The sequence below is a fragment of the Panthera onca genome, chromosome E1 (assembly GCF_046562875.1).
Source record: "Panthera onca isolate mPanOnc1 chromosome E1, mPanOnc1 haplotype 2, whole genome shotgun sequence".
Taxonomy (NCBI): domain Eukaryota; kingdom Metazoa; phylum Chordata; class Mammalia; order Carnivora; family Felidae; genus Panthera; species Panthera onca.
In genome coordinates this window covers 17,803,252-17,829,961 of record NC_138352.1, presented here as the reverse complement: position 1 = coordinate 17,829,961, position 26,710 = coordinate 17,803,252, and the positions used below count along the sequence as shown (strand labels likewise).

Genomic DNA, 26,710 nt, shown 5'->3' with positions numbered 1-26,710 from the left:
TGGCACCAGCCGTGTGGACAGAGGGAGGGGAGCCGGGCCGCACGACCGTCCGTGCCCGCACGTCCACGCGCGTCTCACCTACCTGCCTCCTACCTGTGAGCCACCTCACCGCGTGGCTTTCAGTCGGTGTCGCTCCGCCGTCCCTGGGCAGGTGCGGGGTCACCTTTCGGAGCTCCACGCGCCGGCGGGCGTGAAGGACCGCCGATCGGAACACAGACCCACGGTGACCGTGCCGGGACGGGGCGCGACCCAGCGCGGCTCCGAAAGGTAATCCCGCCTGCGGAGGCGATGGGCCCCGGCGGCCTCAGCACCGCGGCTCCGAGCCCACACACGTTCCGCGGAGCCGTCTGTCCTGAAGGGGCGCCTCGAAGAACGTTCAAATTAAAAAGCCGCCACCTCGTTCGCCGCGCGGTCCCCTCCTTTCGGCGCTCGGGGTCGGCCCCACGGTCGCGTTCCCGGCGCCCCCGCGTTCCAACGCGGCTCTCGTTTTTGCTCGGGTTCGGAGACGACTCCGTGTGACCCACGGCAGCTGGCAGAGCGCAGCTCAAGGTCTCCAGGGAGTTTTAAAACATCCCGGGCCCTCGCTGAGTGCAGATAAAGCACGTTCCGGTTTTTAAATAAAAGCATTTATTCAGTAACTACAAAACAAGTACGAAACGTGTGAATCACGCAGCCAAAGTTCATCCGAAACGCCGCCTTACAAATGAGATGACGCCACCTGTCCGTTTCACAAACACGCCCGAGCCCCGACTCTGCGGCCTCGTGTGCATCCGCCGGCGGCGGCTCAGAAGGTGACGTGGTGCCGGATGTCGTTGATCTGCTTCACCATCTCTCGGATGTGCTCGCCCCTGCGAGACCGGAGGCCGTTCAGAGGGACTCGGCGGGGTGCAAACGGGTCACGCGCACCGGAAACGCTCCGCCGAAATCCCCGGCGCGCGGCTTCGACGGGAGCGCGCCCGCCACCGCCACGCAGTCCCGCTTCCGCCCCCCACCCCCATCCGTCCCCCGCGCTCCAGGGCCCGTGTGACCCCGGCTCCCGGGCCGGTGAGCGCGGGACACGCCGGCGCCCGGCAGCCCCCCGCGTCAGGCGAACGCACTCACTCCTCGCGCAGGACGGACTGGATGCACCTGCGCTGGTGGGCGCTCAGGGCGATGGTGGGCTTTTGAGGGCTCGGCACCTTCTCCATCTTCCGCTGCTGGTAGTCCTTCTTCATGGTCACCTCGAGTACCCAACAGAACGCGCGTCGGCCCCGGCGGTCCGCGCGCGCTCGCTGGTCCCGGGGGTGGGGGCGGGGGTGGGGGCGGGGGGAGGCACGCCGGCCGCCGCGCGCCCTCGCCCACCTGCTTGATGGCGTTGCCCAGGTGGCGGAGCTGCTCGGGGATCAGCTGCAGCTCCTTCTTCATGTCCCGCTCGCTGTCGGACAGGACGGGGAGCTGGGCGCGGAAGCTGTGCAGCACCGTCTGCATCCTGGAGGAGGCGGCGGTGGGCGGCTGGGCCACACGGGACACCCCCCCCCCCCCCCGCGCGCCCCAGCCCCCGCCCCCAGCCCCCCCCGGCGCCTCCGAGGCCAGGCGGCAGTCGCCGCGGGCCCGTCTTCCCGAACCCCGTTCGGACGCGCGCTTCGTCACCACAGGGGGGCCCGGACGGCGCCACCCGCCGACCTGTTCGTGAGGTCCTCCTGTTTCTCCTTGGCCTCCTCGTACTTGTCGGCCAAGCGCTCCGCCATCTCCCGGAGGCTTTTCCTAAGGGCAGAAAACCAAGGGTCCTGGGGTCCACCCCGACGGGGAAGCCGGCGTGCGCTGGCGCTTGTCAGCCACGCTCCCGCGTCCCCCGCGGCGCTCACCTCTCCTCCCGACAGTAACTCAGGTCTCCCAGCTGTTTCTTCTTCTGGTCACACAACAGCCTGACCCTTCGAGAACGAGAGAAGCGAGGTGCGACCGGAGGCCAGGCCGAGGCCGCGACCCGCCAGGGGCCCTGCGCCGCCACCCTACCTGCGCTGGATCTCCTCCTTGGCCAGGTCCTGCTTGAGGACGTACTGCTCCCGGAACACCTGCGTGGCCCGGCTGAGGAGCTGCAGGCTCTCTCCCGGCGGAGGGGCCGCGTCTCTGTCACACGACCTGTCGGCAGGGTTTCCGCCGCACGGGCTCAGGCCAGGGGGGGCGCCGTCCCTCCTTTCCGGCCTTTCGTCCTTCCCCGGCCCTCCCCCCCCTCCCCCCAACCTCGCCCACGCGGAAAGGTGCCGCCCGAGACAGCGGACGGACCACGCGACACACGGCGAGTGTGAAAACGGGCGGGACCCGTTCCCCGTTCCCCAGACCCACACGCCCCAAATCCCTACTTCAGAAACGCCGGATTCTCAACGCTGCGCTGCAAAATGCTTCTGATGTGCTTTTCAAAGGAATCCGGGGTTTCGGCCAGAATGCGGAGGGGAGACTCTTCCGCTGCCTTGTCTTCCTGGGTGCAGAGCAGGGGAGGGGACACCGGATGGACCGTGCTTCTGCAAAATACGGAAGTGAGTCAGACGCCATCTCCCGCGGTGTCCTCTACGGCGAGGACCCCAGGGAAGCACGGGCCACGGCTCCCTGAGCCGTGAGAACATGGGAGGCGAGAGAGTGTTACTTGTGTGACAGGACGACACCGCGTGCTTTCTGCCCTGAAGAGTCACCTGGGGAAAGCGGTCCCTGTTCTACCAGGACCGACCTCTGACAAAGCATTTCTGCACTCCGTCTTTCCAAAAGATAGTTTGGATTGACAAAGGCAACACGAAAACATAAATTCATCGGGGACTCTTTCTGCAAAGGACGGGAGAGCCATTTGTAAACCGGAGTCACAAACAAAAATAAATGACTCGTTTCCTAGGTGTCATTTCAGATTTGGCCAGAAAACCGCTGTACCTACTGGATTTGCTCTGTTGAACTTGATCCTAAAAATGAGATTCACTCGAATATTACAGATATTCACAGCGGTGGTGGCGGGAGAGCAGACGCGCCCGCGGGCGCCCGACGAGCATCCTTACGTCTGTGGGACGGGAGCTACTGTAAGGACACCTGGGTCCCCGGGGAGCTGGCGCATGTGCGGTTTTTCCCTTCGGGCTTAATGGTTTCATTCCGAAGGGACCCGGTGTGACGGGGTGTCACCGTGTTAGCAAATGTGTCGAGGTAACAGGCGAAAAGGTGATTTCTTCCCACCTTAGTCTTGCTCGTTTTCAGTCTTAGTAGAAAAAACACAAAATTGATGGTGAATTGTTTATCTTCCTTTCCAAGTGGCATAACTGTCAACCTTCAGAGGTCGTGGGGATTCCTCCAAGGACGTCAAGCGGGGCTGGTGTTCTCAACGAGGTCTGTGCGCAGAAGCCCGTGCTCTGCACCGACACGGGGCAACTGGGGGCGGGAGGGGGTCGCGTGCCCGACACTCCGGTGGCTCCTCGGGACTCCTGCTCCCGTGCTTGTGACCCATGGGTGACCTTCAGGGCCGCCCAACAGTAAGTGGTGCTTGTAGCTTCACGGGAGCTCCTCGAAGGGAAGGATCAGGAGGCCACTTTCAACCCCCCCCCCCCCCCCACTGCTGAGTTCACGTCCCCTGGTGTCGCTCTGAGGCCGGTGGAGACGGGAAACTAGGGGGTCAGAAGGCTGCGGGTCTACAGCCCCAGCGGATGTGTTCCGGCGACCTGAGCACGGTGTCACCTCCCCGCACAGAAGGGACGGTGCCGTCCTTGCGGGGGGCTCGGGCTACCCTGGAGCCTGGCACAGGGACGGCGTGGATGCCATTTCCACTAAGTCACGTGAGCAGCAGAGTTCGGTATTTTACCGCTTTTCCACACTGGGAAGTAAAGTTCCCGACTCTCTGCCTAAAATAAGTCCTTTCAGGCGTGGCAGCGACAGCAGAAACCTCCACCCCTCTCGCCTGCGGAGCGTGAGTCCCGCGTCTCCAAGTGGGAACGACAGGCTCGCTCCCCGCGCGGGTTCTACAGAGCGAATGAGAGCCGCGTGGGCACGAGGACGGACTTACAACAAAGGCCTGATGAGGCACTCGTAGCCGCTGGTGACACAGATCATCGTGGGCCCCAGGATGTCTGGGACGATCCAGAACCCTCGAATCGGTGCCGGCTGCCTGGAACGACACAGCCACAGCTGACTTACAGGGACGCGGGGACCTGGAAACCGAGTTAACAGCCCAGAGGCCATCTGGCTCGCCCAAACCCGGCGGTTCCCGCCAAGTGACACACAGCTCCCTGCCCGCCACCCAGGCCCTGCCGTCTGCCCCGCCGGCGCCCAAGCCTGACCGGATGCCCTGCACAGCGCCGGAGCACGGCCCAGCACCCGGGTCACGTGGCTTCGCCTACCATCTCCGTCCCCGTCCCCGCCTGGCGGAGGAGGCCGGACCCGGGGACTCGCAGGGACAGCTTCCCGGGCCCTCAGATCTCCCCACTCCCCTGCCCTCGGGCGGCAGTGCTAGCGCAGCACCCCGCCCTGCAGCTCCTTGCACGGTGCCCTTTCACCTTTCTGGGGAGGTGAGGTTGGGGGCGGGGGAGTTAAAAGTCTTTCGGGCTTGAGACCTGCACACGGCATCCTGTGACTGCGAGCCAGGCCACTGTGGGGACGACGGCCCCTGTGTGACCTCCCGGCTCACAAGGCCCCCTCCCCCCAACGGAAGCCAAGGCCGTCCCAACCCTGACGGCGCTCACGGATTTCCTGTCTAGGGACCCGCTCCCAAGCGGCCGTTCGTGTTTACCTGTCGGAGGAGCGGATGGGAGTCGTCACCCACTTCACCCGTTCGCCTTCTGGTGCCAAGGCCGCCCTCCCCGGCCCCAGGGGTGCCCTCGCCGCCGTCCTCCGGGAGCCCCCGTGCCGCCGGCCCAGGCTCTCCCTCCTGCCGGGTCAGCCCCGGCCCCCCCTCGGCCCAGCTCCTCCGGCCGCCTCACCGTTGCTGAGCAAGGCCGCTGCAGACCCTCAGCCCTGCTCTCCTCCCCCTGCGCCCTCCCCCGGCCCGGCGCTCTGGCCGCCCTGCAGGAGCGTCCCCCTCCACCGGGCCACCCTGCAGGAACGGACCCCTCCGCACGCGCCCCTCCACACCTTCCCTCTTCCCGGGTCCACCCTCCTCCTGTGGCCCAAATGTCCAGAGGGCACCACGCGGAGGCAGGTACCCCTGTAGACACACGGCAGTCACTCTAGGTTCTCCCCTTTCCTCTGTTCACTGAACGTTTACTGTCCGTCGGTCCATAGAAACGGTATCGCAGACGCGAGGCCAACAGCGCACCGTGACGCACGCAGACCCGGGCTCTGCCCTGACCGACCGCACGTTCTCCGAACACAAACGGCGACCTTAACACGCGCTGGGCAGAGAAGGCCCCTCTGAAGGCCGGACGGGACGTCGGGGTCGCCTCGCCCTCCAGGCAGAGTGGGACCGGTGGGCGACGAGGGCGGGTCCTCACCTGCAGGGCAGCGGCTTCGTACACAGGATGTGCTCCACGAAGCACTTCTGTTCCGCAGCGAGCTCCTGGAGGCTGTCCTTGTCCTCCTCATCTGCAAAGGCGCAGACACACACAAGTGACTGACGCGCGGACACAGGTCTGCAAGTTAAATGCAGCGAAGGCTTCGTCCCGGACCCCGTCCCGGGCCGCTGCTCCCCAAGCACGACGCCTTCCCGCCGCAGACACCTGCTTCCCACGGCGGGGCTCGGCTTCAGCCCGAGGGGAGCGCGTTTTCCTCGGTCGGCCGTGTGCCCCGAGGGGACACTCCCATCCCGTCCCTTCCTCGCCCACAGCGGGCGTCTCACAACAGCTGCTCGAACGCAGTTCACAACGCACACAACCCATCCGTGTAAAGGGTGGAATTCCGTGGGAGTTTAGTGCGTTGTAAGAACTGTACAAGCGTCGCCACGGGAGTTGCAGAACCCTCGCTACCCAGAAGGAAGCCCTCGGCTGTGCCGCTGGTCCGGCCCCAGGCGGCCACCACCGATCCGCTTTGTCCCTGCGGACCCGCCCACCCTGCACACGTCACGTAAATCGCATCACACGCGTCCTCGTCTGGGCCTGGCTGCCTCCACTCAGCACGTTTTCGGGCCCTTCCGTGTTGCACGATATGCCGTCGGATAGATGGCTGTGTACTCGGGGTGATCATCTGGCTCTGAGGAGTAATGCTGCTGTGAACATTCGTTTACAATGTGCCCACTTCTCGTGGGTGTGCGCTGGGCAGAGGTCACGCCGTAACTGGAGGTTTGATCACCCGAGGAACCGCCACACCGTTTGCCCAAAGGGCCGGGACGTCTTACGTTTCCATAAACGCCGCACCGACAACACTGGTTACTGTCCTGATTTTAGCTGCTTTAATGGGCATAAAGTGGTTTTGTGGCATCTTGTTTCATGACCAATGATGCTGAACGTTTTCGTGGGCTTAACTCTCTGTACCTCATCAAAGGAACAATCTCTATTCAACTCCTCTGTCTGTTTTTCAAATTGGGCTCTTTAACTGATTACTGAGTTCTTTGACGTTCTAGACTCAAGTCCGTGACCGGACACGATTTGCAAATATTCACTCCCATTCCGAGGACTACCTTTGCACTCTTGTAATCGTGTTTTCTTCTGAGAGTTCTACAGGGTTAGGTCTTATTTTCAGGTCTTTGATCCCTTTTGAGTCATTTTTGTTATGGTGTGAGGCAGGGGTCCAATTTCATTCTCGTGTGTACACGCACCCTGGTCCCAGCGCCGCTTCTTAAAGAGACTCTTCTTTCAACGCTGATGTGTCCTGGGACCCTCGTGGAAACCAACTGGACTCCCGGTCCCATGCCGTCAACCCACACGTGTATGCTTGTGTCAGCATCACACTGGATTGGCGTGCCTTCTGTAAGGAGCCGTGAAATAGGGAAGTGTGGGTCCTGCAACTTTGTTCTTGTCTGTCAGGACTGTTCGCGCTCTTCTAGGTCTGTAGAATCCCAAATGAATTTTAGGGTCAGCTCGTCCATTTGTGCAAAGCTAGCTAGAACTCTGACAGGCTGGCACCGGATCTGCACATCGATCTGGGGAAGACTGCCATTTAACGGTATTAACTTTTCTGATCCACGAACGTGGGAGGTTTATTTCTTTCAGTAACGTTTTATAGTCGTAAAAGTGTATGTTTTACACTCTCGTTAAAGTTAAGTCTTATTTTGTGTGTTTTGATGCTATTACCAACGGGATCATTTCCTTAATTTCCTTTTGGGTTACTGCTAGCGGGCAGAAACAGAACTGATACTTGTACACTGCTCCTGGGTTCTGCAACCGCTCTGGGCTCACTTATTGGTATAGACCCTTTCCCAACGGGTGTCCTATGACTATGTAAAAGATCGTGTTTTTAGAGAAGAGCGTTTTCGTTCTTCCTTTCTAATCCTGATGCCTTTTATTTCACTTTCTTGGCTAATTTCCTTGCCTGGCACCTCCATTACATTGAATGCAAGCGGCAGGAGCGGTGTCCTCTTGGATCTTGAGGGGAACATGTGGAAAGCAGACGTGTAAACAACTCAACTGGACATTCAGCTGAGGTTTCCAAGCAAAACCCTGGCCACGTGTCCTGGTTTCATTGTGCCAATCGCAGTAAAATGTCAGAAAAAATACAACTGGGTTTTTACAAAAACCCCAAAGATTTGATGAGTTAGGAAATTCTCCACCTATCTGAACAGCAAAAGATACTAAAATTAAGAGATTCACTGTTAAGACATCACGCTTTAGAGGAAAAAGCCACTGATGTACTCATACCTCAGAAAGATCAAAAGGTCTAAATGTCCAGTCACACAAGGGCTCTCCAAAGAGATTAGGAGTGTGACTGATCCTGTGGCCACGTGAGAAGAACCCAAAATAGAGACAGGATCCCCCCGGAAAGGCCTGTGGGTGAATGGACTTCTTGCGATATACACAAGGGGACCCAAAAAAGTCCTTCAGAATTTGTAGCCACATAAACGCTGCTTGCCTTAGACTGAAAGGGTCACGGAGATGATGAGAAAAGGCTGTTCCACCCCCAAAATTCTGTAGGCAGAAAACTGGGTAATAAACCAGCCTACCATAGGTAAGTGCTACCTTTCTGGAAAAGATGAAGGTTTGCTCAGAGGGCAACAGTGCCAGCCCGGAGGACTATCGCCAAGCCTTGAAACCTACTAGAATTTGAGTTCTGAAACTGCATAGGACCCGTGGTTGCGGTTTCCTTTCCATTTTCTCCCCTTCTGACCTGAAACGTCTGGAAATGATACGTATGCCTGTCCCACCACTGTGGTCTGGGAACAGAGAACTTGTTTTCTAGTTTCAAGGTCCAGGGAGAGGAATTCTGCCCCAGGATAGAATCTACTCTGCCCCAGGATAGAGTCTTTACATATCTGAGTTGGATGACGTAGAAGATTCAGGTAGGACTGGGGCCCTGTGAGCTCATGAGATTTAGAGGAGCCTCTGCCGTCCGCGTTGCTATAACGATGCTACGGTCGGTGTATTTGGCACGTGGGTCAGGTGTGAATCTGTGGAGGCCACGGGGTGCAACAGACTAGACAGAACAACGGACTCCCCAACGGGGCCTGTACCCAAATCCCCCGAACCTGTGAATCGTCAGGCCACAGGCAAAGAGGAAGAGAGGCCGCGGATGGAATGAGCGCTGCTCGTCGAGGTCTCAAAGATAGATCATTCTGGATTATCCGGGTGGGCCCGATGCTACGACAAGCTTCCTTAAGAGGGAAAGAGGGAAGCAGAAAAGGAGAGAAGGACTCTACTCGCCCCCGCGCCCCCTGCTAACTTCGCAGCCGGAGGAAGGGGACTCCGGGCAAGGGAAGGCCGGGGAGACTGGACAAGGCTAGGGATGGGGTCTCTCCCAGAGTCTCCAGAAAGGGAGGCCACCCCAGCACCCCTAACTTAGAGAGCTGTGAGGTAATAAATCCGCACTGTTGCGGCCCGCTGAGTTCGCGGTGACTTCTCTCAGCAGCAAAAGACAGCTACGGAAAACACTTGGGCCCTTGCCCATCAAACGCGGGGCTGGCCGTGGGTCTTCCGTAGACGCCCGAGCAGCCTGAGGAACTTGTCATTACTCGTTTGCTGAGTGTTGGGACCAGGAAAGGCTGCCTCTCCTTAGACGCCTCTCCTGTCTGCTGAGACGATGATGCAGCTTATGTCCTCTACTCGTGCGGCGTCCTACGCCGATGGATTTCTGGATGTGAACCCAACCTGGCGTTCCCGGGATAAATCCCACGGACTCCTGGGCCGCCGTCCTGTTTGTACGTCCGTCACTGGACTCGGTTTGCAAGCGTTCCGTTGAGGATTTTTTTGCATCTGTGTTCGTGAGGGGTGTGTGTCTGCGGTTTCCTGTCCTTGCACACCTGTCTCGTGTTGGTGTCGGGGGAGCAGTGACCTCCACGAGCGAGGCGGGGGGTGCTTCCTCTCCCTTCTGTTTTTTCAACGTTTTTTTTTTTTTTTTTTTTTTTTTTTATTTATTTTTGGGACAGAGAGAGACAGAGCATGAACGGGGGAGGGGCAGAGAGAGAGGGAGACACAGAATCGGAAACAGGCTCCAAGCCATCAGCCCAGAGCCTGACGCGGGGCTCGAACTCACACACCGTGAGATCGTGACCTGGCTGAAGTCGGACGCTTAACCGACTGCGCCACCCAGGCGCCCCTCCCTTCTGTTTTTGGAAGAGCCTGTCGAGAACTGGTTTCTTTAAATGTGGAACTTTTAGAGCTCATTGTCCTGAGCTTATCTCTTCGGGTAGTTGATTGCTGTTTCGATCTCTTCACTGGTTATAGGTCTGTGCTCACGTTCTGGTTTTTGAGTCGGTGTCGGTAGTCTGTCTTCCTAGGGACGAGTCCGTCTCGCCTTGGGGCCCTATGTGGCGCGGAGCTGTTCACGGTTCCCCGTCATAACCTTGAACACCGTCGCCGTGAGGTCAGCGGCAGCGTCTCCTCGCGGGGTTGGTCTCGCCAAAGGTCTGTCCGTCTTGTTGACGTTTTCCAGTGACAGTCTTTGGTTTCACTGATTTTCTCTATTACTTTTCTACTGCAAACGACTTTTCGACAGAATCTGGGAAACATACCAAAAGGCTCAGGGGACTCACCTGACCCGAGAAATTTGTGAAGCTTATGAATCCAAGTCAGCCCGACACTGTGGACGCCGGCTTCGTGAGTGCAGTGGTACCTCGAGGGACACTTGGGATCTGCAAACGGAGTCGCGAACGGAGTACAGGCCGCGTTAGAAAATGGGTCTTAGGCACCTACCCCGGCAGCCCGCAAACGCACCGGTCCACGAAGTGACAGAAGGTGACGGGACCTGCACGCGATGCTATCACAGCAGGGATCTGACGTTTTAAAACTGGAATCCAACTTTCAAATGTGTTTGAAGTATTTTTCAAAGTCATGAACACAACCCAAACGTCACTTCTAAACCTTCACAGGAGAGTTCAGCAAAACACCACCACCGGCTGCCTGTCCGTCCCCCTCAGCACACGCATTTACAGCTCTCGTTCTCAGGACAACACGGTGCCTGAGAAAGTCACGGCTCTGGACAACACCTGTGCCGGCATCACCGACCCACGCGAACCTGTGCAAGCAAGCGCACGAGCGGGTCAGAGGCCCGGCCGTGGCTGCGGGGCGAACTGTCGTCACGGTGCGTCCAGGCAGCTGGGAAATGCCAAGTCTTACTTGTCTTGATAACGCGGACTTACAGTCTTTACGTTCAAGTTTGGATACGATTCTCTTTTTTTCCTCTTAAGTAACCTTTACTCCCAACGTGGGGCTCGACCTCACAACCCTGAACCAAAACTCACATGCTCTTCCGATCAAGCCAGCCAGGCACCCCGAGTCAATTTTTTTCCTTGCTATAATTCTTGTTTGACATTCACTCATTCATTCTAGAGGCGGCGAGAGAGAGCAAGCGTACACGCGAGAGCACTGGCGAGGAGGAGGATGTGGGAGGAAAGGGAGGAGGAGAATCCCAAGCAGTCTCCAAGTTCAGCACAGAGCCCAACAGGGGGCTCGATCCCACGACCCTGGGATCACGACCTGAGCCAAAATCAAGAGTCAGACGCTTAACTGACCGACCCACTCAGGTGCCGACAGTCCTTTATATTCATACTAAGAAATACGAGGAACCGTTACGGAATTTTAATGAAAACTTCTTTACTTCTCTTGACCCCTAGTATTAGTGAGACTACATGAGACTAAAAGATGAGTTCTGGACACTTTACTTTTGAATATTTATCTCCGTGACCCGGTACTTCTAAAACATTAAGCAACCAAAGCAAGATACAGAAATAATTTACACGCGAAAGCTAATTTAAGATGCAGCTGTCATCCATAAACCCCTAAATGAAACTTCCTTCCAAGAGCCTCACTTTACCTTTAACTTCGTGGTTCATAAATATCGTAAAGCAAATACTAGTTTTTCTTTTCTATTTTACACGTCGGGGTTCTGAAAACAGCATCGTGCCACGAAGAGTTTTAAAACTCCTGGTCTATGGCGATCCTCTCTCTGAACAATAAAATATCAAAAAGTTTCCTTTTTTCTGCCCACACTTGCCGCTCGTTCAGGTTCAAATCCTCTCATTAGGTCTACTACTGTTTCCAACAACTTTTCGAGATGTGCCTGTGGTGCTGACGTTAATAGAAAAACCTCAATATTGGGAAGTAAGAGAAATCTGTTACAGAAAAAGCCAACGTTAGTAACTGAAGTAGGAATTTGCCAGGCGTCCCTGTCACATGGTGGTCATCCACTCATGTCAACAAAAATCTGGGCATGTTTCAATGATTGGAAGGTGCCCTAAGTAAAAACATGAACAGGTCGGTTTATTAGTTTCACAGATGTGAAAATAATTAACTCTCATTAGAAGACAAAAATGCCTACGTTTAAGATTTCCCAAAGAGGGGCACCTGGGTGGGTCAGTGGGTTAAGTGTCGGACATCTGCTCAGGTCACGGTCTCGCGGTTCGTGAGCTTGAGCCCCGCGTCGGGCTCTGCACTGACAGCTCTGGAGCCTGTCTGGGATTTTCTCTCTGCCCCTATCCCACCTGCACACGTATGTGCTCGCTCTCTCTCAAAAAAAAAAAAAGATTTCCCAAAGACATTACATACCTTCATAAGGAAACCAGTGAATTTGTCGCCTACGACACTGGGTCTCAGTCTCCTCAGCCCTAAAGCGAAGTTCGGAGACCACGCAGACTACACCTCTGTGGATATGGCTCCGCGAGACACGCTCGGTGAGCTCCCTACGCCGGTCTGCTGCGCAGGAACTACGACCCCTGACTGTGCCGTACCAGGCGCACAGCTGGACCACCTCCAGGCAGAGGCGAGCCCCCCTCTCTCCGCACCGGGCCCAGGAAACCGACAGGAGGCTCCGAGGCGTGGTGGGAGGGCACAGGGTCACAGGGTCTCGTGTCAGAGGAACCCCAGAGGTCATCGGATGTCGCCCCTACCGCTTCCAGATGAGAAAACGGACAGCAGGGGGGCTGACCGAATGCCTGACGTCGTCACAACTATGAGCGAAGCCCAGCACGCGCCAGGCTCCTTCCACTCAGCCCCGCGGCGTCTCAACAACACGGGCTTCCGCCGACTCAGGATCTACTCAAAAGCTCCCCGGACGAACAGAGGTAAGTTGCCGGAAAGATACCAACCCAGGTAAGTTAAAATAAAATGAAAAGATAAAAAGGACAACATTCAAACTGGCTCTGGGGCTAACAAGACTCCGTAACGTGCTCTAAAGCGAAGAAAGAGGCTTTAGAGAGCGATCTTAATGTGAGCGTGTTATCGTTTGATTTTTAAAGTTCGTTTTAAAGTTTATTCGCATACGTTTAAGTAGTTGAATCACGAAGCCAACTTTTGAGTGGACCGGGAAGAGTTCACTATTCTGACTCCAGGGGGATCCAGACCACAGACCACAGACCACGATCTTAAAATGTGGGAAGCACACCCAGCCTTTCCTGGACCCAAGTGCAGCGCGGTGACTGAAGCCACGGAACGTGGCTGGCTTGGCACAGCTGGGCCCCAAACCAAGGTGCCCGGGAATGGCCTGTGACCGTCTCCGTGGAAACAGGACGGGACAGGAGTCAACTCCACCAGTACGTTACCTCTGTGAAGTCTGATGGGACAAGAGAAGTCAGAATCAAAGGGGTCGTCCTCGCCGGACGCCAGCTTCAGGGCGAGCTCCAGCTCCACGCACTCGAACACGTACAGGGAGGGGACGAGGTCGGCCCTGGGGTCCCAGGACGTCTCCGACTGTAAGAGAACCGGCAGTTTCAGGCTTCACGCTCGTATGAAAATGCACACGGTTCGGAACAGAAGAAATTCTTAATTCCACCCCTCTCACCAGGGCCTTAATGTTCTCAAAAGAGGGAAAAAAGGCCTCCCTCCTTTTGGAAGGTCGTAAATCGAGTTGAGAAGAGCCGGTTTAGCGACTCGTGGGTTCTCTGTATCTGTCACTGAGGTCCCTGAAGCCCGCCACTCCGAGCGTGGACAGAGCACGTGGGCGCCTTCTAACGTCTCGCCACGTGGACTTTTAGGTGGGCTTCACCTAACGCTAGGTGTCTAATTTCCAAACGACACAGAGGTGCCAGACATGAAGGGAAATCCTAGCGTCCTGAGCGTCCTCGCCGGCCCGGGAACCACACGCGGCGCCGGAGACGCGAACGCAGACACGGGCCTGGCTCACCGTCTGCTCGTCTTCCTCCTCCCCTTCCAGCACGACGCAGTGGTACAGCATGCCCGACTCCGTGGCAATCACCAGGATGTTGGGGACGCAGGGTAGGCAGAGGACGGCACAGGCGTCATAGCCGTAGTTGTCCTCTGCCGCGGGGTGCATGGGTAACGGGCCTAGCAGCTTCCCGACGGTCCCGGGGCTGAGGGAAGAGGGAAAGCATACTCGGACAGGTTGACGGAAGACAACCACGCCACCGCGACCCCTCTTCTGCAGCTGCCGGGCCCCAACTGAAAACACAGTGCCACGGGGGCACCTGGATGCCTCAGTCGGTTGAGTGTCTGACTCTCGATTTTGGCTCAGGTCGTGATCTTGAGGTTCGTAGGACTGAGCCCCACATCGGGCTCTAGGCTGACAGTGCAAAGCCTGCTTGGGATCCTCTCTCTCTCCCTCCCCCTCCTCCACTTTCTCAGAGGTAGACATAGAAAAAACAAAGAAAGAGAGAAAGAGAGAGAAAAGAAAGAAAAAAAGAAAAGAGAAAAGAAAAGGAAAGAAAAAAGAAAAGAAAAGAAAAGAAAAAAGAAAAGAAACCAGAAGCTTTAAGAAAAAACAGAAACAGAAAATTCCGTGGCACCGGTACTCCTGATGTCTCCACGTCTCACTTTCCCCTGGACTCCGTCTCCCTGGTGCCTCTCAACTGGAGGTAACTTTGTGCGCAAGGGGACGCCGACAACGTCTGGAGACATTTCTGGTTGTCACGACCGGGGAGGCGGGGGCGGGAGGGCGCTTACTGGTGTCCAGAGCAGAGATGCAGCTCAACACTGTCCCGCCCCCCAGGATGCCTCCGCAGCAGTCGCTCGGCGCAGAGTCCCCGGGGCAGGGGCCCAGAGGCCGTGCCCCCTGCTCACTCTGGCTCCAGCCTCCCTCACCCCAGCGAGGCCGCGCTCCTGCAAAGGCCAGAGGAGAGCTCCCAGCTGCTAAGTCCGCGGGCCACCAACCCGACGTGCTGCCGCGTTTACTGTGGGCTCACGGCTGCGTCCCGCATCCTTCACGCGTGCAGTCCGGTCTCCTGGCTCTCTTCGGGCCCCTCCGGACACCCCTCGCTCACTTCTGGCTCGAAAATACTGGCGCTCCCCAGCATCTTGTTACAAGCCCTCTTGGCTTCACAGCACACACTCACGCGAGGGCACACCGAGCCACGCCTGGCCGGAACTACTACGGACAGCCTGTACTTTCTCCCCAAACGGAACTGCTCTCCGGGGCCTCGGACCCAGTATTTAACTGGATTAGAGCTACAGTGACTGGGTGCTGGGTGGCACCCTCAGGAACCGGTGATGTCGGGCAAACACACGTTCGTCCAGAATTACAAGACCAGGTGCTAAGGGCGACAATGCGAGAACGAACCAGGTACAGAGAGAGTGAGGTAAGAAAGGCGTCAAACACAAGAAAGCCCGGGGGCGCTGAGAAGGTTGAACGTGTGACTCTGGATTTTGGCTCGGGTCACAATCCCAAGGTTCGTCAGGCTCTGTGCTGACAGCGTGGACCCTGCTGGGGATTCTCCCTCTCTCCCTCCCTCTCTGCCCCTCGTCTGCTTGCTCTCTCTCAAAATAAACGAATAAACGTTAAAAAAAAAAAAAAAAAAAAATCAATGGGAAAGTATATTCTGGGAAGGGGTGGTGAACCTTCCAAGCTAAGGAGCAGCTCTGGAAAGTTCTGGAAGCATGAATGACAAGGACCGGCAGGAAGGAGACTTGGCTTTCTAAGACAACAGAAGACAAGTCGGCAGGCCACGTCAAGGCCCTCAGAGCCTCCCTGCCGGGCGACAGCGTCAGCAGAGGTTCACGTGAAGAGGGACAGAGCTTCACTTTCCGAAGATCAATCTGACGGCAGTAAGGGGGTGACACCGAGGGGACTGAGATGGGGTTCAGGGCAGCGACCGAAGGGGACGAGGGTCTGGGCAGGAGATGAGGGTCCGAAGCAAGGACAGCAGGACAGAGAAGGGGGCTGGCGCTCAGGGAGTTTTCGCGGTTAAGGGCAACAGAATGTGGGGCTGGGCTGGACCCGAGAGGCTGTGGAAGGCGACCAGGTGATGAGGTGCAGATAGGTGGGTGCTGGCCGTGGGGGGAGGGAGGCGACAGCGTTACCACGATGGCCAACTCCGAGCAGGGGACGTTCAGGTGGAGGCGGATGCGGCTGAGAGCGAGTCCCCGCCCGCGGCGACCGTGGAGGTCCCCGTCCTCCCCTTTGTGATTCTGCTCCCGCAGGGACCCAGCGGATCCCTCAGCCCGAGCTCGGATGCCGGGGGCCACCCTCCTCCCCCCAGCTCACCCCGCCCTCTTGCAGCGCCCGAGGCCTAGGACTCACACCTGCCGCTCGCGGGGTCCTGACTTCCTAGGGGGCCAGACGACTCATAAGTGAATCAAGTCCGTTAGCCTCTGGCCTCACGCCTTTCGGGTTACAAACGGGCCAGGATCCTCGCCCTCTCCCGCCCGCGACCGTCACCCGGACTGGTGATCCTCTCTGTCCGGTCCCCTGGTTCCGACTGTCCACGGACCGTTTCCACTTCATGAGCCCGCTACCGTGTCCCAGTGACCACCTGTAGTAACAACCCCCACTGGCCGCCCCTGCTGACCCCAGTTTTGGCTTCACGGCTCACCCCCTAACCCGACCGGGAACGGAGTCTTACGGACCCTTCCTCCGTAGGAAGCGTGTCCGCTTCTGCCCCTGCTTCGGAACGGCCCCCGTTCCGATCCCGTAGACGGTCAGCTAACGTCTGCAGCAGCGTCTCTAAATGTCTCTCTGCCCCAGAGAGGGTCTCTCTGTCCCTAACCGTCTGCTCTGTCCTTCTGTTTAGAAACCATCACTGGCTTCCCGCCACCCTATTCCTACAGAAAAGGCCCCACGTTCCCCAACGTGGTGTTTAGCTCCTCCCAATTTCCCCCCGGGGCAGATACTTCCGGCTTTACCACGTAACGCTCCGCAGCCGAAACCACGGCTCCAGCCACGAGAGCCTGACCACTGAGCCGCGAGAGACACACGCCCTCGGGACTGAAGCAGTCATGCCCTCCCCTGACCTTCGGTTAATCCTCATTAGAGGTCAGTCCCCGTCCGCGAAAACCTCCCCGACTTCTCCAGCCGCGGCACGCTCTCCTTCCTCTGGGTCCTCCCGCCCGAGCGCCGTGCGTGGTCCGGGGACTCACAGCCGGGGCGCAGGTCCCCACCACTAGCTGCCCTCTCAGTGCCTGGCTCACACGAGATGCACGACACTTTTGTGGTTTAGACTTCGTGAAAACAAATCCAGTCTTCGGTGATTATCCAAGAACGTTACAGAACCGACCCAAATAATACGAGGCAACCAAAGGTTAAACGGTCTGTACGCATCTTTCCCCAAGATACGCAAAGCAAGCATCAAGAGGCTGCCACGCGTCGAGAGACGGGACACCCACCCACGGACCCCAGTCTGGCCGGGCCGGTCCACGAGGGGCACCCGTGGATGGCACCCCCCCACTCACCTGTGAACCAGACTGACGTACGTGAGGAAGGTCTCTCCGTTCTCGTACAAGATGTACAGCGGGTACCCCACTATGTCACCTTTGCCTTTCTGTCCAAACATGGTCTTCGGGACCGCTGACAATGGCCCGAAGTCAAACGCCACCGCTGTCTCGCCCAGAGACGCAGTGTATGCCCTCCTGAAAAGACATTTAAAAACCGATGTGTCAAAAACAAGAATGAAAACGAAACGTCTGCTAACAGGAGATGGGGATGGAGTTTGCACTCGACGGATGACACAAAATAGAGCCCAATTAAACGACAGAAACACGAAATTATACCCCGCTTCCTCTTAGTTTAAGCGTACAGACACGCAGACAGGACAGATACACGCACACACACGCACACACAGAGAGAAACAGGAAGCAAACGCTGAGCAGAGGGACACGTTCACCCCACAAGTATCTCCTTCGCATCGGCCCCGCGTCCCGGGCCCCACGCTGTCACGGGGTGCTGGGGACCCACCAGTGACTTCAACCGAGGCCCCGCCCTCCAGTGAGACACGCAGGGCACACGCAGAAAGGAACACGCAGCACAAAGCCAGAAAATGACACTGTCGAGAAAAATGAAGTTGGGGAGGGGGGCTGCCTCGGGCTGGGCTGCCTGGGAAGGACCCTGACGCGGTGATGTCTGAGCACGGATTCAAAGGAAGGAGGGGAGGCGTCAGCGGCCACATGGGAAGGGGGTGGATGTTGTCTGAGGAATGAACAGCGAAGAGGCCGAGCTCAGAACCGGGACACAGAGGGAGGAAGAAACTGGAGGGGACATCCTGTGGGTTGCGGTCAAGAATAAAGCAGAATGAAGGGCGCCTGGGGGGCTCAGTCGGTTCAGCGTCCGACTTCGGCTCAGGTCATGATCTCACAGTTCGTGAGTTCAAGCCCCACTTAGGGCTCTGTGCTGACAGCTCAGGGCCTGGAGCCCGTTTCGGATTCTGTGACTCCGTCTCTCTCTGTCCCTCCTCTACTTGTGCTCTTTCTCTCTCTAAAAATAAGTAAACGTTGAAAAAAAAAAAAGAACAGAATGACCTGCTTTATACCCAAAGTGTCGCTCTGGCTGCCACGCTAAGGAGAAACTATAGGAGATGACAAAGATTTCTTTTTCTTAATGTTTTTCTGTAGGTTTCCCCAATTTTCTACAATAAACACATATTATCTTTATCATCAGGAAAAACAAATGACGAAACACGCAACTTCGTAATTTTAAAGTTCAGTATGACGGGTTATCCGAGGAGACTCCAGTTCAATAGAGGGTTACTAAGTGCGGGTAGAAGAAACTCATACGGTTGGAGGAGCGATGTCACTTTGTTGTGCTGCAACCACCACGTGTGAGTTTATCGCGTGGAAAGGTATATGGTGTCAGGAGGCAGGGAAAAAAAATGAGGAAGCCCCAAATCAGAACAAAAGAACAGCCTGCGTTCAACTAAATGACCACGACAATGAAGGGACAACAGACATGGAAGTCAGAGAGACTTCAGTGACCCCTGGCCGTCAAAAGTTTCCAAGAGCTTAATAAATGCAGGCGTGTTCCCCATGATGACAGTAGGTGTCGATGAGTGAGTGCCAACCCCATGCCAGGACCCAGGCTACGCACTTTTATGCATCACCTCGTCCATCCCGTACGGCGATCCTAGTAGAAAGCGCCGTGACTCTACTTTATATTCACGGAACACGGACACGAGGCTCGGGGCCGCTGAACGGCCGGCGTGCGCCACAGTGAACACGCGGAGGGGCGGAGATCAGAACCCGGGGCCTGGAGCTCGGAACAAGTGCGCGGGCAGGGAAGGTGCCCGACCCCGGGGGTGGGGTGGAGCTGCCGAGTCCCGGAGGCCGGTACCTGCCACGCGGGGGTGGAAGCTTTAATTTAAGAAGCGACTGCCCGACACTGACATGGCTGAGCTGAAACGTTCACCCTGAGACTCTCCCGGAGAGTGAAATCGGCCCCAGGTCAGCGGCAACCTGGGACTGGGCGCCAACGCGGGTTTCTCCACGTTCCCAAACGTTAAGATCCAATAAATGTAAGTTCACAGCCCTAGCTCACGGGGTGAGGCAGGGACTGTGGGTCAGGGGCAAGGGCAGTACAGATCTAGACCCCCGCTGTCCCCGCCCCACGACGCTGTTCACATACCGAAGAGCTACGTGGGAAGTAGTCAGAGGACGAAGAATTGGGAAACAGGAATAAACACGACTACTAGAGACGACCGCCACGGAGACATGGAAAGAACCAAATGGAACTTCTAAAAATACAGCTACTAAAAACGTCACTCTACATGCACAGGCTGTGGGCGGTCCTGTGTGGTCATCACCAGAAAGACCGGTCAGGAGGCCAGAGGGACGGGGTTTGTGAGTTCCAAGGGTGACCGCTGGTGGTTGGGGAGCCTGGAGCGTGCCCCTGTGGGGGGTGGGGGGGGGGGGGCGCGCCGGAGTCAGAAGGGCTCCCTCTTCCTCTCCAGGTTCTGGGTGTACACGGTCTGGGAGGCGGGCGGCCCGACACTCTGACCTCGAACCTCTGCCATGGCATAACTTATCGCCTCCGTCAGGACACAGGAGGGAGCCCGTGCCAGGCAGTCATTCTAGAACCTTCTCAAGAAGGGAGCAGCTGGCAGCGATAGTGACCCTCAGCCACTCTATCCTGCCGCCCACTTCTGCTCACTCCTCAGGTCCCCGGCGGTGTGGTCACCGCTGGAAAACCTTATAATCTCTGTTAAAACTGCACTTACGAGCCCAATAAAGGAACTATTTTGTGACACAAATAACTCACCCTTTATTGAGTATCAGGCTGTCCTCTTCCGTTTCTGAAAGCACAATGACCTTGACGGGTGTCTGAGGCTCACGGAGAGAGTAGATCCTGGCGAAGAGAAGAGCACACAGCCCGCACTTAAAATTCTTTTCTTTTTTTTAACAACGTTCAAAGTTTTGAGAGAGAGATGGAGGGCGCGCACGCAGAGTGGGGGAGGGGCCGAGAGAGACAGAATCCCAAGCAGGTTCCCCATCCTCCCGGAGCCGGACTCGGGGCTCAGTCCCAAGGACCGTGAGATCCTGACCCGAGCTGAAATCAAACAACTGAGCCCCCGGGTGCCCCAAAACTCTTTCATCTCAAAAGCGCCCTTCTCCATCTGATCGCTGCCGGAGAATCTTCCTACTGGTTTTTACAACCATTTCTCTGCCAAAGGGCGTGCTCGCACTGACAAAGCAGCCCACTTCGCCTGTGTCCGTGGGCCCTGCACCAACACCCTCTCTCGCCCCCGAAGCCCTATGAGCCCGCCGCACCCCGTCACGGGTCTGGATCTACCCCTGAGTCCGCAGGCACACTCACCTCGTCCCAGCGTCCCCCCAACCGCCCCAAGTGCACCAGCACCCCCGCGCGCGCACCCCGACTCTGCAGCCACGTCCCGCCGCCCCCTGTACGCCCACCGGGCGCAGAGGGAAGGACGCCCGGCCCCCAACGACCCGCGTAGCTGGACGAGATGCAGCACCACGTCGTCCCTACTTACTAGGGCAGCAGCATAAAACCGGAAATGCTTTCTGTAAATTTTTTTTGCCAAAATCGTTTTAATCTAAAGCAATGAAGTCAACGACACATGTGGCTACAGTTAAAAGGAGAATTTTCAAAAGGCCAATAACATCGTTATCAGAAACCTAACACCCCTTATGAAGCCCGTATGGAGTCAATCACTTACCTCGTCCGACCACCCTCAGAAGTTTTATTTATTTATTTAAAAAAAAAAATTTTTTTTTTTTTAACGTTTATTTATTTTTGAGACAGAGACAGAGCATGAACAGAGGAGGGGCAGAGAGAGAGGGAGACACAGAATCTGAAACAGGCTCCAGGCTCTGAACTGTCAGCACAGAGCCTGATGTGGGGCTTGAACTCACGGACTGTGAGATCATGACCTGAGCCGAAGTCAGACACTCAAACGACTAAGCCACCCAGGCACCCCCACCCTCAGAAGTTTTAAACTCCGTTTGCTCCGTTACCAGCGAAATACCATTTAATAGACGTTTTCAACAAAAATCTGATGCAACCGACCACGCACGCACGGTGGTCTTCCTGGCTGCCCGCGCGCGCTCCTGACCTCAAGGTGCGTGCTAATACCAGATGGGACGCGTGAGAAGGGAAGGCAGCGGAAGGGACAGCAAGCACAACAGAGCGTCGAGGGGTGTCCTGTTGCCCCGAAGCCGTCCACAGGCTCCAGGAGTCAGGGGGAGGGAAGTGACCGGTGCCCCGTACTTATTTATTTTTTACAAGTTCATTTATTGTGAGGGAGAGTGCGTTCACGCGTGAGCAGGGGAGAGGCAGAGAGAGAGACCGAGAGAGAGAGAGACAGAGAGAGAGCGCGCGCGCCAAGCAGACGCCACACTCAGTGCAGAGCCCGACGTGGGGCTCAAATTCATGAACCGTGAGGTCACGACCTGAGCCAGACACTTGACAGACTAAGCCGCCCGGGCGCCCCAAACACCCCATATTTTAAAAAGAACCTCCAACAGTTGGGACCGGATACCTCCTTCTGGGCGTCACATGAGAAGGGCCTCGGCCACACCCCGGCCCCCAGCCGGTTTCTCAGCCCACGTGACGGGAAGACCAGGAGCCCGTCAGTGTTCAGGACGAGCTCTGTGAAGGGAGGGCGGCCCCTCCTGCTTTCCAAGGCAGACGGGTGAGCAGGGCGACACTCGGCCAGACTTAGAGGCGCCTGTACGTAGTAACGGGAGACTCGTGTCTCACGTCCCGGCCGAATGCCAGACGTGCTGCGGGAGCCACAGGCCACCAGGTCGGGGAATTCTCGGCTGAACCTGACACCTCACATCCCAGGGCTGGTGGCACGGGAGTACTATACGGTATCTACTTCCCGTACGGAAATTTCTAGGGCCGGGCTGGAACAGCGTCGGGACTATGGTGCAGGTGCTCAGTTCCCTGTGGCCCTTGGGGGGCAGAGGAAAGGACCCTGGCAGGTCCCAGGACTCCACAGGAAAGGGCACAATGGTTACGCTGAGGGTGCAGGAGATAGCACGTGTGTGTACGCCCCACCGTGAGAGAGGGCCCCGGGCACTACCGCTCGCAGAGCGCCTCCGTCACCAGCGGCCCGAGGCTAAGTGCCGCCCGGGCCAGGCGGGGGCGGGGGGAGGGGGGGGGGAAGGCACACACCTGCACGGAGCCTACCACGTCAACGGAGGTCACTGGTGGCAGACAGGACCAAACGGGGACCGGGGTCAGGCCCACCCCCTTTACAGACAGCTGTCTCCCTCAGCTGCCCCATTCTCCCTACACCCACTACCGAGGAGCTGGCCCCAGAGGAAGCAGGAGGCAGCCCCTCCTTACACGTCGCCCCCACCTCAGGGTGCGGGGACACAAACAAGAGCCAGAGCAGACCAGGCCCTCCCCACCCGTTTCAGATGCCCCAGTCTGGGCCTGTGAGAAGGGGCCACGACATGCTGCTGATGTGGACCGAACATCAGAGTTTTAAACTAGGCAGACCAAGTTTTACTAACTAAAAGTGACCGGAAAGCTCTGAGATCTAAGAGGCCAGAAAGGGATCAACCATTCAGCAAGGAAGGAAAAGCTGATAAGGCACAGCTAAAAACGGTGATTAAGAAAAATAAAACCATGAAAAAAAAAAAATAAAAAAAAAAAAAAAAATAAAATAAAAAAAAGAAGGGGCGCCTGGGTGGCGCAGTCGGTTAAGCGTCCGACTTCAGCCAGGTCACGATCTCACGGTCCGTGAGTTCGAGCCCCGCGTCAGGCTCTGGGCTGATGGCTCGGAGCCTGGAGCCTGTTTCCGATTCTGTGTCTCCCTCTCTCTCTGCCCCTCCCCCATTCATGCTCTGTCTCTCTCTGTCCCAAAAATAAATAAAAAACGTTGAAAAAAAAAAAAAAAAAAAAGAAAAATAAAACCGGAGGGACCCATCATCTCGGTCTCCCCAGTAAATGTTTCACATGAGGCAGATCCAGAAAGTTAACTGGGAACGTTATAGAAATCTCTGGAGGACTGGGGCATGTGATCGTAGAGTTCAAAACCCAGAAGGGCGTTTAGAAGCTGTCAGATCGAACCTGCTAATTTTACAAAATTGGAAACTGAGGCTCCCCTAAAAAGAATTTCGGATCTCGAAGACAGAGGCAGTGTCGGGACGAGAATTCAAATCTCTCAACTCCCACTTGTATTCTTTTCCCGATGGTACACGACCTCCAAGATGACACGCTGAGAGGGGACGTGCCAGCAGACAGGTAAAGGAGACGGACGGGACGAGCCAAGACAGAGCGGCAGTGGCTCCGGCACGCAGGGGAGGGCGTTCAGACGACCTGCCTGCACACTGGTCACAAGGGCCGCGAGGCAGAGCCCTCGGCCGTCCCGGGACCCGTTCAGTGGAGCCCCAGCTGTCAGCCAACGAGCGGAAAGAGAATCTCCCCTCGCAAAGCTCCGAGAGGGAAACAGAGCGTACCTGATCACGTTGTCCGAGGTCAGCAGTACGACGTGGGGGTCCAGCAGCTCGCTCGGGTACCAGGCGGCGTGCTTCAGGGTCAGGGAGGCCGAGCTGGTGAAGAACCTCTCGGCGACAGGCGTGGTGCTAAAGCGAGGACAACAGCTCCCTAAAACGTTCTGCGGCACGTGAATGGAAACCTTCTACAGGGAAATCTATCTTACTACCGCTTGGTCCTTTCCGTCAAATATTCTCTCAACTCTTGCTGAGAGCAAAGCATCTATTCGGTCAATATCAGTAAGAACCGAAATAAAAAGATTTTCTAAAGTACAGAGTGTTTTCTAAAAATGACCTTATACGTGATCTTAGGTGTCACGTCTTACTTGATCCCTGCAGGAGCCCTGGGAGAAACTGCTCGGGAACTACCATCACTGCTGCGGAAGCGAGGAAATGGATTTAGAAAGCGGACGTTTTACGGGGACTGGGTCTCCGCGCTGTGGCGCTCAAGGGGCGTTTCTAGCTTGCACTCTTTTCTACAAATCTGAGTCAGACTCTCGCTTGTCTGGATTTGTTGAAAAACCCAAGACACCAAAACTAAACTCAGTTAAACTACGAGCAAACGGTCTGACTCCCAGACACTACCTGCTTTCGACACGTCATGCTGCCTCTACCTACTTGAAAACGGAACCCCGATTAGACAGCGCTTCGACAGTTCGGGCAGAAGAAACGTGACCTTACATATAGCACAGACGCGACAGCAGGCAGCCGAGGCGCAGACCAGCTGCGACACCGCGATGTTCGATTCGTGGCACAGAAAACGCACCTTCACCACCACGGGGCTCGAACAACTGTCCGCGCGTACGACAGGAGACACAAACACACGTTCCGTGGACGTACGACTTACCTGCAATTCACCGTCGGTTTTCCGCCTTCGAATTCAGAATTCTTCCCCCATCTTTTGGGCAGCTCTAACACCGTAAGTCCTTTCATTCCTATGAGTGCCACATGCTGCTGCGTGGGACTTAACAGGACTTGATAGATTTCAAACAGGGGCGGATTTATGCAAAGCAACCTCTGGAAATTAAAAGCAAACTGGTCAAAATAGCTCGTGTCCAGGTAAACACACGTGGCAGGTGCTTGGGAGCACAAGTTACCCGATACTACGCTACAGCTGTGCACCCACAGCTAACGCAGGACTCGCCGTAGGACAATGAAGCAGCCCGGATAACGGCTAACACTTGGGCCGTTAACTGTTGGAAGATTTTTAACCACTGAGACTGGACTGTTACAAGGGACGCACCACATTTCCCTACCCTGCAAAATAAATACTCTGCGTAATTTCCCTTTTCTTAAAAAAAATTTTTTTAACGTTTATTTTTGAGAGAGAGAGGGAGGGAGGGAGGGAGGCGGAGGAGGGGCAGAGACACAGAATCCGAAGCGGGGTCCAGGCTCGGAGCTGTCAGCACAGAGCCCGACGTGGGGCTCAAACTCACAAACCGTGAGATCGTGACAGGAGCCGAAGTCGGACGCTTAACTGACTGAAGCCACCCAGGCATCCCTAAATTTTTTTTAATTGCTTTATTTTTGAGAGAGGGGGAGAGAGAGAGAGAGAGAGAGAGAGAGCGCGCGCGTGCACGAGCGCACACGCGCGCAGGGGAGGGGCAAAGAGAGCGAGAGACACAGAATCCAAAGCAGGCCCCCAGGCTCTGAGCTGTCTGCACAGAGCCCGACGCGGGGCTTGAACTCACGAACCATGAGGTCGTGACCTGAGCTGAAGTCAGACGCTTAACTCACTGAACCACCCAGGCGCCCCATAATTTCCCTTTTCGTGACCAAACTCCAACCTGCCCCTGGCAGTCCCACTCCCCACCTGCATTCTGCACCCCCATCAGGTCAGCCTGTGTAGACCCGTGCCCTGTTTTCAGGACTGCAGAAACCTGCCGAGCACCCTGTGAAAATCAAGTCACTTCTCATCAGCGAGAGTCCGCCAGCGGCTCGGGGCAGAGGTCATGCGGTAGAACAGGCGGCACGTTTTCTGTGTTTTAATCTTTGAAAGAAGGGGAGCCGGTAATTACAAGCAAAGGCTGCAACGACTGACCGCAGCAAGTCTGGGCTGCTCTCTGTCTAGCCCCAATTTCACACGCGGTCCGCTACAATCAGAAACGAGCAAAACTCCCTCCCTTCCGACTTGGGGAACGAGCTCATCTTCTAGAAGCGAAAAGGAGGAATTCACGGGGGACTCCTGCACGGCAGGCACAAAACCCGAAACCCGGGTTTTTCAAGTCTACCCCTGCCTCGGCGCTCGGCGCAACCCCAGGAGGGAGTCAGGATTACGATTATCTGGCGGGCGTCCCGTCGCGGAACCGGCTTCTCAGAACCAGCCTCCCGAGAAGCACCCCCCGCACCCCCACGCTCTCTCCGCTCCCCTTCATCGCGGGTGTTTTCCCGGCGGCTTGCACGGCCGCTGCCCTGAGCCCGGGCCCCAAGAACCCACGCGCCCCGAGAGCATGAGTTGCTCTAACGGTGTCGGAGACCGTAAGCCTCTGACGAGGTTACAAAGACGCAAAGGGAGGCCGCCAGAGGCCAAAACGACGAGGAGAGGCGCCTCCCGCTCTCAGCTGGGCGCCCCCCAAGGGACGAGGGCTTACACCTGTCGGCACACCTGCCGGCGTGCGCGGGAGACCCGAACCCCGGGCAGGCCCCTGCTCGGGGCCGTACCTGGTACTGGGAGAGGGAGGGCTCCTCGCCCGCGCCGCCGAGGCCCCGCAGCCGGACCACCAGGAAGGAGCTGTCGTCCGCGTCCCACAGGAAGAACTCGCCGCCCAGGCCCAACACCAGGTTCCTCGTGAGCAGCGGCGACGAGGGCGACGGGGAACACGTCGGCTTCTCGGCTTCGGCCGGGCTCTGGCTCTGGCTCTTCAGCCCCTCGCGGAGCCGCAAGAACACGGCGTGGTTGGGAAGCCAGGACTGCCACGGCTCCCCGTCGCCCGCGGGCCCCTCGGCTGCCGCCATCTTGGCCCAACTGCGCTGGTCTCCCCAGTCGCTCCGCGCGCCGCAGAGCGCAGCCAATCCGCGGGCGGCCGGTCGCCCTTCCGCCAATCACCGAGCAGGCAGGCCGGAAGCAC

At 57.1% G+C, this 26,710-nt stretch overlaps 1 protein-coding gene across 2 annotated transcripts; it reads right to left on the bottom strand.

Moving 5' to 3' along the window:
- Positions 1 to 610: 610 nt before the first annotated feature.
- On the bottom strand, positions 611 to 26,654 carry NUP88 (nucleoporin 88). 2 transcript variants are annotated; one of them, XM_078437902.2, is made up of 17 exons: positions 26,304 to 26,641; positions 24,490 to 24,659; positions 23,607 to 23,732; positions 19,933 to 20,019; positions 17,139 to 17,315; positions 13,642 to 13,828; positions 13,061 to 13,208; positions 10,058 to 10,156; positions 5,433 to 5,523; positions 4,010 to 4,111; positions 2,340 to 2,498; positions 1,993 to 2,118; positions 1,845 to 1,910; positions 1,663 to 1,743; positions 1,342 to 1,468; positions 1,102 to 1,220; positions 611 to 848 (listed from the first exon to the last, which is right to left on the bottom strand). In XM_078437902.2, exons 1-17 carry the CDS (start codon positions 26,595 to 26,597, stop codon positions 785 to 787), a joined length of 2,223 nt encoding a protein of 740 aa, XP_078294028.2. In that variant the 5' UTR covers positions 26,598 to 26,641; the 3' UTR covers positions 611 to 784. The 2 variants fall into 2 exon arrangements, with proteins under 2 accessions (XP_078294028.2, XP_078294029.2); XM_078437903.2 differs by lacking the exon at positions 4,010 to 4,111 and having other exon boundaries at positions 26,304 to 26,654.
- Positions 26,655 to 26,710: the final 56 nt, after the last annotated feature.